Below are 12,830 nucleotides of genomic sequence, written 5' to 3' on the forward strand. Positions count from 1 at the left end.
AACAAGCTTCTATAGTTTAGGGTTAGTACGTTTTTTTAAAATAAAAATAATACTTTTATTAATCAAGGACGCTTTCAATTGATCAAAAGTGGCAGTAAAGACATTTATGTTTCTATTTCAAATAAATGCTGTTCCTTTGAACTTTCTGTTCATCAAAGAATCCTGAAAAATAAAATGTATCAGTTTCCACAAACATACAAACAGTTTTCAACACTGATAATAATCATAAATGTTTCTTGATCATCAAATCCTCATATTAGAGTGATTTGTGAAGGATCATGTGACACTGAAGACTGGAGTAATGATGCTGAAAATTCAGCTTTGATCACAGGAATAAATTACACTTTACTGTATATTCACATAGAAAACAGATGATTTACACTGGAATAATATTTCATAATTTTTGATCAAATAAACATGGAATTAACATGGAAAAGATGCAGTTTAGATGCATTGTGCGTCGCGTATTGCAGAATCTGCTCACATCTGCTTAGTTGAACACACACGTCACTACACAACAGATACCGGCGCGCTTGTTCATTTGCACTGAAGCAAAAGCGAAGATTAAAAAGCATTTGGTGAACAGAAAACACATTGTTATTTTCCAACATCCTACATTTTTGGTGAAAAGGAGAAGCTGGATGACAGGATTTAGTTTGAATAAGAAATGAATGTATGAAATCCACATTTTATTACATATATATGTGTTAATATATATATATATATAAACTGTGATGTAGTTAATCTGTTTAGTTTTTTTTTTTAATCTGGTATTTCTTTTTTTCACTTTTTTTTTTTGGCTAGTAGAAGCTCTGAATGGCCGGTAACTTAAAGATTTAGTAGCCAAATTGGCTGGTGAGTGAAAAAGTTCATTTCAAGTTTAGTTAGGACACGGTGAGCCCAGACTCGGGATCAGATGCTGTGGTTAGGACACGGTGTACCCGAGACGCGGGATACTGTGAGATACTCTCGAGATGCTGTGTTCTGAGACGGTGTCGGTGTGTGTGACAGGGCGAGACTGACGGAGACGCTGATCCTGGGATTCTCATGAGCGCTCAGACCATCACATCAGAAACCAGCAGCACCACCACAACCACACACATCACCAAGGTCAGAGAGAGCTGCCGTAACCTGGGGGTTTGTGGGAGTTATGACCACAGAAATGTGTGTATTACACTGGTGTTACACTGGTATTACACTGGTATTACACTGGTGTTACACTGGTATTACACTGGTGTTACACTGGTATTACACTGGTGTTACACTGGTGTTACACTGGTATTACACTGGTATTACACTGGTGTTACACTGGTATTACACTGGTGTTACACTGGTATTACACTGGTGTTACACTGGTATTACACTGGTATTACACTGGTGTTACACTGGTATTACACTGGTGTTACACTGGTGTTACACTGGTATTACACTGGTGTTACACTGGTAGTACACTGGTGTTACACTGGTATTACACTGGTATTACACTGGTGTTACACTGGTATTACACTGGTATTACACTGGTGTTACACTGGTATTACACTGGTGTTACACTGGTAGTACACTGGTGTTACACTGGTATTACACTGGTGTTACACTGGTATTACACTGGTGTTACACTGGTAGTACACTGGTGTTACACTGGTAGTACACTGGTGTTACACTGGTATTACACTGGTAGTACACTGGTGTTACACTGGTATTACACTGGTGTTACACTGGTGTTACACTGGTAGTACACTGGTGTTACACTGGTAGTACACTGGTGTTACACTGGTGTTACACTGGTAGTACACTGGTGTTACACTGGTAGTACACTGGTGTTACACTGGTAGTACACTGGTGTTACACTGGTAGTACACTGGTGTTACACTGGTAGTACACTGGTGTTACACTGGTAGTACACTGGTGTTACACTGGTATTACACTGGTGTTACACTGGTAGTACACTGGTGTTACACTGGTAGTACACTGGTGTTACACTGGTAGTACACTGGTGTTACACTGGTAGTACACTGGTGTTACACTGGTAGTACACTGGTGTTACACTGGTATTACACTGGTGTTACACTGGTATTACACTGGTGTTACACTGGTATTACACTGGTGTTACAGTGGTGTTACACTGGTGTTACACTGGTAGTACACTGGTATTACACTGGTAGTACACTGGTATTACACTGGTGTTACACTGGTGTTACACTGGTATTACACTGGTGTTACACTGGTAGTACACTGGTGTTACACTGGTGTTACACTGGTATTACACTGGTATTACACTGGTAGTACACTGGTATTACACTGGTAGTACACTGGTGTTACACTGGTATTACACTGGTGTTACACTGGTAGTACACTGGTGTTACACTGGTAGTACACTGGTGTTACACTGGTAGTACACTGGTGTTACACTGGTGTTACACTGGTATTACACTGGTGTTACACTGGTAGTACACTGGTGTTACACTGGTAGTACACTGGTGTTACACTGGTATTACACTGGTGTTACACTGGTGTTACACTGGTATTACACGGGTGTTACACTGGTATTACACTGGTGTTACACTGGTAGTACACTGGTGTTACACTGGTAGTACACTGGTGTTACACTGGTGTTACACTGGTGTTACACTGGTGTTACACTGGTATTACACTGGTGTTACACTGGTATTACACTGGTGTTATAACATAAACGTGATTTATGAGGACATTTCCTGAGTCCTCGTATTTCAGATGGCTTTAAAAACACACTAAACAGTGTTTTATTACAAATGTGAAATTGCGTAAAGTTTTCTGTGAGTGAGTGAGTGAGTGAGTGTGTGTGTGTGTGTGTGTGTGTGTGTGTGTGTGTGTGTGTGTGTGTGTGTGTGATGGGTAGGATTACGGGTTGGGTTAGTGTGTGCGTGTGAATGAGTGAGTGAGTGAGTGAGTGTGTGTGTGTGTGTGTGTGATGGGTAGGTTTAGGGGTCGGGTTAGTGTGTGTGTGTGTGTGTGTGTGTGTGTGTGTGTGTGTGTGTGTGTGTGTGTGTGTGTGTGTGAGTGTGTGTGTGTGTGTGTGTGTGTGTGTGTGTGTGAGTGTGTGAGTTTGTGTGTGTGTGTGTGTGTGTGTGATGGTAGGTTTAGGGGTCGGGTTAGTGTGTGTGTGTGTGTGTGTGTGTGTGTGTGTGTGTGTGTGTGTGTGTGTGTGTGATGGGTCGGTTTAGGTTTAGTGTAGTGGGATAGAATATACAGTTTGTACAATATAAAACGTGTGTGTGTGTGTGTGTGTGTGTGTGTGTGTGTGTGTGTGACAGACGGTGAAGGGCGGCATCTCAGAAACACGGATCGAGAAGAGAATCGTCATCTCAGGAGACGCAGACATCGATCATGACGAGGTGAGCCTTTAATGCGACTCATTCAGGGTCATTCGTGTGAAGAGATATGAAACATTATTCCACATTAGGGGTGTAACAATATATCGTGTCACAATATATCACAATACAAAAAAGCAACAATATGTATCGTGGATAGTTTACACAAAATAAAAATTACTGTTTGAGCAAAAATTAACTTTTTTGAAAATTCTGAGTTTTAGTGTCAGAACTACTATATATAATGTTGAATATAATGTATAATAATGCAATGGGGGAATATTTATGGCTCCTGATAATGATATATCAAATATCTGATGTCACCAGTAAAAAGTGTCCGACATTATTTTAAATATATCTAGTCAGAGACAGAGATCAAGCATATTCATCTACAATAATTCTGTGTTTTCAGCTTCAGAATCATGAATATTGTTATTCTGGTGTCTCTATTGTCCTGTGCTTTGGGTTTCAGCACCAAGTCCAAGACTATTCATTTACACACACAATGTAATATCAAATTTAGCATTTTAATCAACATAACATTTTTGTAAGCCCTATATCATATGTCTTTGAGTATCACAATAATATTGTGAGTTCAGTATCGTGACATGAGGGTATCGTTACACCCCTAGTCCACACACACATGAAACATGATTCCACACACACATGAAACATGATTCCACACACATGAAACATGATTCCACACACACACATGAAACATGATTCCACACACACACATGAAACATGATTCCACACACATGAAACATGATTCCACACACACACATGAAACATGATTCCACACACACACATGAAACATGATTCCACACACACACATGAAACATGATTCCACAGATATGAAACATGATTCCACACATATGAAACATGATTCCACAGATATGAAACATGATTCCACACACACACATGAAACATGATTCCACAGATATGAAACATGATTCCACACACACACATGAAACATGATTCCACACACACACATGAAACATGATCTTCATCAAATGTGATGACGATTCACACACACACATGAAACATGATTCCACAGATATGAAACATGATTCCACACACACACATGAAACATGATTCCACAGATATGAAACATGATTCCACACACACATATGAAACATGATTCCACACACACATGAAACATGATTCCACACACACACATGAAACATGATTCCACACACATATGAAACATGATTCCACAGATATGAAACATGATTCCACACACATGAAACATGATTCCACACACATATGAAACATGATTCCACACACATGAAACATGATTCCACACACATATGAAACATGATTCCACACACATATGAAACATGATTCCACACACATATGAAACATGATTCCACACACATGAAACATGATTCCACACACATGAAACATGATTCCACACACATGAAACATGATTCCACACATATGAAACATGATTCCACAGACATGAAACATGATTCCACACACATGAAACATGATTCCACACATATGAAACATGATTCCACAGACATGAAACATGATTCCACAGATATGAAACATGATTCCACACATATGAAACATGATTCCACACACATATGAAACATGATTCCACACACATGAAACATGATTCCACAGACATGAAACATGATTCCACACATATGAAACATGATTCCACACACATATGAAACATGATTCCACACACATGAAACATGATTCCACACACATGAAACATGATTCCACACATATGAAACATGATTCCACAGACATGAAACATGATTCCACACACATGAAACATGATTCCACACATATGAAACATGATTCCACAGACACACATGAAACATGATTCCACACACATGAAACATGATTCCACACATATGAAACATGATTCCACAGACATGAAACATGATTCCACAGATATGAAACATGATTCCACACATATGAAACATGATTCCACACACATATGAAACATGATTCCACACACATGAAACATGATTCCACACACATGAAACATGATTCCACACATATGAAACATGATTCCACAGACATGAAACATGATTCCACACATATGAAACATGATTCCACAGACATGAAACATGATTCCACAGATATGAAACATGATTCCACACATATGAAACATGATTCCACAGATATGAAACATGATTCCACACATATGAAACATGATTCCACAGATATGAAACATGATTCCACACATATGAAACATGATTCCACAGATATGAAACATGATTCCACACACATGAAACATGATTCCACACACATATGAAACATGATTCCACAGATATGAAACATGATTCCACACACACATATGAAACATGATTCCACAGATATGAAACATGATTCCACACACATGAAACATGATTCCACAGATATGAAACATGATTCCACACACACATATGAAACATGATTCCACAGATATGAAACATGATTCCACACACATGAAACATGATTCCACAGATATGAAACATGATTCCACACACACATATGAAACATGATTCCACAGATATGAAACATGATTCCACACACACATATGAAACATGATTCCACACACATGAAACATGATTCCACAGATATGAAACATGATTCCACACACACATATGAAACATGATTCCACAGATATGAAACATGATTCCACACACACATATGAAACATGATTCCACAGATATGAAACATGATTCCACACACATGAAACATGATTCCACAGATATGAAACATGATTCCACACACACATATGAAACATGATTCCACAGATATAAAACATGATTCCACACACATGAAACATGATTCCACAGATATGAAACATGATTCCACACACATGAAACATGATTCCACAGATATGAAACATGATTCCACACATATGAAACATGATTCCACACACACACATGAAACATGATTCCACAGATATGAAACATGATTCCACACACATATGAAACATGATTCCACACACATATGAAACATGATTCCACACACATATGAAACATGATTCCACACACATATGAAACATGATTCCACACACATATGAAACATGATTCCACACACACACATATGAAACATGATTCCACAGATATGAAACATGATTCCACACACACATATGAAACATGATTCCACAGATATGAAACATGATTCCACACACATGAAACATGATTCCACAGATATGAAACATGATTCCACACACACATATGAAACATGATTCCACAGATATAAAACATGATTCCACACACATGAAACATGATTCCACAGATATGAAACATGATTCCACACACATGAAACATGATTCCACAGATATGAAACATGATTCCACACATATGAAACATGATTCCACACACACACATGAAACATGATTCCACAGATATGAAACATGATTCCACACACATATGAAACATGATTCCACACACATATGAAACATGATTCCACACACATATGAAACATGATTCCACACACATATGAAACATGATTCCACACACACACATGAAACATGATTCCACACACATATGAAACATGATTCCACACACATATGAAACATGATTCCACACACATGAAACATGATTCCACAGATATGAAACATGATTCCACACACATATGAAACATGATTCCACACATATGAAACATGATTCCACAGATATGAAACATGATTCCACACATATGAAACATGATTCCACAGATATGAAACATGATTCCACACATATGAAACATGATACCACACACACATATGAAACATGATTCCACACATATGAAACATGATTCCACAGATATGAAACATGATTCCACACATATGAAACATGATTCCACACATATGAAACATGATTCCACACACACATGAAACATGATTCCACACACATATGAAACATGATTCCACACATATGAAACATGATACCACACACACATATGAAACATGATTCCACACATATGAAACATGATTCCACAGATATGAAACATGATTCCACACATATGAAACATGATTCCACACATATGAAACATGATTCCACACACATATGAAACATGATTCCACACACATATGAAACATGATTCCACACATATGAAACATGATTCCACACACACATGAAACATGATTCCACACACATATGAAACATGATTCCACACACACATATGAAACATGATTCCACACATATGAAACATGATTCCACACACATATGAAACATGATTCCACACACATATGAAACATGATTCCACACATATGAAACATGATTCCACACACACATGAAACATGATTCCACACACATATGAAACATGATTCCACACACACATATGAAACATGATTCCACACATATGAAACATGATTCCACACACATATGAAACATGATTCCACACATATGAAACATGATTGCACACACATATGAAACATGATTCCACACACACACATATGAAACATGATTCCACACATATGAAACATGATTGCACACACATATGAAACATGATTCCACACATATGAAACATGATTGCACACACATATGAAACATGATACCACACACACACATATGAAACATGATTCCACACATATGAAACATGATTCCACACATATGAAACATGATTCCACACACACACATGAAACATGATTCCACAGATATGAAACATGATTGCACACACATATGAAACATGATTCCACACATATGAAACATGATTGCACACATATGAAAGCCTGGTTAGCAGTAGCTGGTTCTGATGTGGGTGTCACTGTGGGTCAGGCTCTGGCTCAGGCTATTAAAGAGGCTAAAGAACAACATCCCGACATGTCAGTGACCAAAGTCGTGGTCCATAAAGAGACGGAGATCACGCCGGAGGAGGGCGAGGAGTGACAGGTAAGACCAGAGCCAATCAGAGCTTGATTTGGCTTGGCTGGCTGCGAGCTGATTGGCTGCTGAGGTTTGGAGCGCTGCTATTGGCTGCTGTACTAACGCCGGTGCCGCTTTGGCTGTTTACTTCACCATTCATCTGCGAAACTCAGAGGACTAGTGTGTACTAACTATACCAGCTCTCTGCTGGTACTGCAGTGTGACCGATCACATGATGATGATGATGATGATGATGCTCACTGAGATTAATAGTAAAGCAGTCCCTGCGTCTCGATGTTCACACTATCCACCCTAAACGGTGTGTGAGATTAGAATAAGTGTGTCCCAAAGTATAGTGTGTTGAAGAGAGTGTGCCGGAAGTCTATTCCCGGTGGATTTTCGAAGTGTGGATCCGTGCTCACTATAACAGCTAATATTACCCACAATCCACTGCGCTTTGGAGGAGGAACTACAAACACGAGTAAAAAGTGTTAAAAACTACAAACATGGCGGTTTGAGTGACTAATCAAAGTTCATCCTGATAGAAAAATATTTATTTAATGTTATCCGTGTTATATTCCATCTGTGATAACAATGTGGACTTTTATAAAGATCCGTTTGACCATTAACATCATCATTAATAATGCATTAATCTGAGGAGAGTCTCCGCATGAAAGACCCGCGACTGCAGATCAACATTTCTCTCCGACACTGAGGAAATAACGTGTGGAGGATTTGATCTTTGAGGAGATGATTGACAGGTCAGTTTACGTGACGAGATGATTGACAGGTCAGTTTACGTGACGAGATGATTGACAGGTCAGTTTAGGTGACGGAGAGCAACCGTTAAAGACGTGACTGTATGATGTGATAGTGTTTCCCAAAGGTCGTCTACTCTTGTTCTGACACACACTCACAAGTATGCACTTTTTCTTCACTAAGGCGTAGTATAAGGAGGCGAAATGAGTGTGTTTGAGCTCCAGACATGAATGATTCCTCAAATCATGTGTGTTGTTGAGGAGAGTGTGCTGTTGTGTTACTGAATGACCAGGAAAAGGGGAAAATCCCACATTGAAGCAGGAAACACCCTAGCAACCACATAGCAACCGCCCAGAACACCCTGTCATTGTGGCTTTGGGTTTTGCATGGGAAAGGCCATTCACATTTTCTTGAAGAAAATGTAACTCTGTTCAGTATATGATATGATGTCAGATCTCTGTATTATGTTGATGTGAAGCTGTCATCGTTGGGTGGTATTTAAATGCATGACATCATCACTCGAGACGGGCACTAACACGCTTCGCTCTTCTGACGCTTCTCTCGGTCCGTCACTCCTGCTCTTCACTGAACGCCGTTTCCTTTTATATTTCCAGGATTAACGTCGTCTTCATGCTCTCTGGAGAAGCGCACGTGTTCACGCTGTGGAGGAAGAGGGACGCTTCAGAGAACCAACATAGACCAATGAATCGCAGCACACTCCATCTGAACACGTCTGGAGAAACACACACACACTGACTCTCACACACACTCACATGATCTCACACACACTCACACACTGACTCTCACACACACTCACATGATCTCACACACGCACGCACACTCACACACACACACACACACACACACACACTCACACACTGACTCTCACACACACTCACATAATCTCACACACACACACACACACACTCACACACTGACTCTCACACACACTCACATAATCTCACACACACACACACACACACACACACACACACACACACACACACACACACACACACACTCACACACTGACTCTCACACACACTCACATAATCTCACACACACACACACACACTCACACACACACACACACACTCACACACTGACTCTCACACACACTCACATAATCTCACACACACTCACACACTGACCATCACACACACTCACACTCACATAATCACACACACACACACACACACACACTCTCTCTCTCTGACACACACACACACACTCACACACACTCACTCACATAATCACACACTCTCTCACACACACACACTGACTCAAACACACTCACATAATCTCACACACGCACACACTCACATAATCACACTCTTACATAATCACACACTCATATAATCACACACTCATATAATCACACACTCACATAATCACACACACTCTCACACACGCACACACACTCACATAATCACACACTCTTACATAATCACACACTCTTACATAATTACACACTCACATAATCACACACACTCTCACACACGCACACACACTCTCACACACACTCACATAATCACACACACTCACACACGCACACACACACTCACATAATCACACACTCACATAATCACACACTCTTACATAATCACACACACTCATATAATCACACACACATTCACATAATCACACACACTCTCACACACGCACACACACTCTCACATAATCTCACACACTCACACACGCACACACACACACTCACATAATCACACACTCACATAATCTTACACACTCACATAATCACACACTCTTACATAATCACACACTCACATAATCTCACACACACACACACACACACTCACATAATCACACACACTCACATAATCACACACCCACACACTCACATAATCACACACTCACATAATCACACACACTCTCACACACGCACACACACACTCACATAATCACACACACTCACACACGCACACACACACTCACATAATCACACACTCACATAATCACACACTCTTACATAATCACACACACTCATATAATCACACACACACTCACATAATCACACACACTCTCACACACGCACACACACTCTCACATAATCTCACACACTCACACACGCACACACACACACACTCACATAATCACACACTCTTACATAATCACACACTCACATAATCTCACACACACACACACACACACTCACATAATCACACACACTCACATAATCACACACCCACACACTCACATAATCACACACACATACACTCACATAATCACTCACACACACACACTCACATAATCACACTCTCTCTCTCTCTCTCTCACACACACACTCTCTCTCACACACACACACACACACACACACACACACACACACACACACGCACACACACACACACACACACACTCTCTCACACACACACACACACTCTCTCTCTCACACACACACACACACACACACACACTCTCTCTCTCTCACACACACACACACACACACACACACACTCTCTCTCTGTCTCTCACACACACACACTCTCTCACACACACACACGCTTACAGGCGCCGTCTGCCGCACTGGATCTGTTACTGCATGACAAGGGAACAATTCTGCTTTTTTTGTGAGAAGACAAAAGTATATAGACATTTTAGGAACTCCTATACGAGCGCAGTGTGTAGTCAAACCACGGGACTGAAGAATATGTGAAATATAACGGATATCTACATTTATTTATTATACTGCTCTATCACTTTAAAAAAAGGACAAACTTTGCACAATATTTAACCAGGCAAAGATGTGCCATCCTCACCCGTCGCCCCTCATCGCCTCATCTCTGAATATGACACACAGATGACAGTATGAGAATATGAATATGCCACATTTTCTCACTACGCCATGTATCCTAGAGACGTGTTATGTTGTTTTACTTGAATTATACGCCTGTTTTTTGTTTCTTCTTGAAAACTGTTGAGTCTAGAGGAACTAAACTGTCTGAAATATCAATCCCAGAGTTCTCCTCGCCACATCTGAGCCTTAAACTGTACAGAACGGAAGCCCAAATGTGTGTGTTCTGTCCTAGTTTGTTTCTCGATTCAGTGTGTGATGTGCAGTGTCGCCGCCCTGCTGACTGTTTCCCACTCAAGCTCAAATAAAAGCTCAATTCCATTTCTGATAACTCTGCTGTTTCCATTCATGCGTTTGTGGTGAGAATACGCATTCATTAATATGGCATTTTCTATAATACAGAACAAATTAATTGGGTTACACAAGATTATGCAAGCGTCACTTTCACTGAACCATTTCAGTACCAATTATTGGATATTTAAACATTTGCAAAGGACAGGATTTTCTCCAAGAATTTGAGTTATTTTAAATTCATTTCTGGGTTCATACATGATGCTTAAATGGAAAATCCTTGAACAGACATATTTATGAAGAAAAGTACTTGAATTATGAAATTAGTGTTTAAAAACAATATTTTTATGCTAAATTAACGCTCTAATATGGATATAAAGACATTTCGCTGTCTATGAGCCTGATATTGCTCAGATAAATATCCAAGTATATGACAGCTTTCATTCTTCAAAATATCCATCATATATTCATGAATAAAGAAATCAATATCTTTATCATAGTATCCTTTCAATGGTTAAAGTTGCCTCAGTCATTGTATATACTTTGTATGTGCTGCACTTTATTCTTACTCTTTTGTTTTATTAGTATATTTTTATTTATGTTTACCTTTTTTAGAATTTGAAAGATAGGAAAGATATTGTTTTGATAAGTGAGATTTCATTTTACAGTATCTGTACAAACCCTGTCATTCTCATTATGAATTAATGATGCGTTTGGTGGTGGTCATCATATATCATGGTGGTAATATCATGTTTTTGGACACGGTAACACCACTGAAATCTTTTAGGAGTGCCATGAGTGTCATGTACTTTATGTACTTAC

General features: G+C 39.4%; 1 protein-coding gene across 3 annotated transcripts in view; it reads left to right on the forward strand.

Annotated features, from left to right (window-relative positions):
- The window catches only part of epb41l3a (erythrocyte membrane protein band 4.1-like 3a), a 67,342-nt gene extending 55,294 nt beyond the window's left edge, over nt 1-12,048 (forward strand). For all 3 annotated transcript variants that reach the window (XM_079862472.1, XM_079862474.1, XM_079862473.1), the window contains 4 exons: nt 1,012-1,110; nt 3,291-3,371; nt 8,060-8,173; nt 9,520-12,048. In XM_079862472.1, coding sequence (XP_079718598.1) covers nt 1,012-1,110; nt 3,291-3,371; nt 8,060-8,170 — 291 coding nt within the window. In that variant the 3' untranslated portion in view covers nt 8,171-8,173; nt 9,520-12,048. The remainder of the gene's footprint in view (nt 1-1,011; nt 1,111-3,290; nt 3,372-8,059; nt 8,174-9,519) is intronic.
- The last annotated feature ends 782 nt before the right edge of the window (nt 12,049-12,830 follow it).

This window comes from Squalius cephalus (genome assembly GCF_949319135.1).
Source record: "Squalius cephalus genome assembly, chromosome: 25".
NCBI classification, from domain to species: domain Eukaryota; kingdom Metazoa; phylum Chordata; class Actinopteri; order Cypriniformes; family Leuciscidae; genus Squalius; species Squalius cephalus.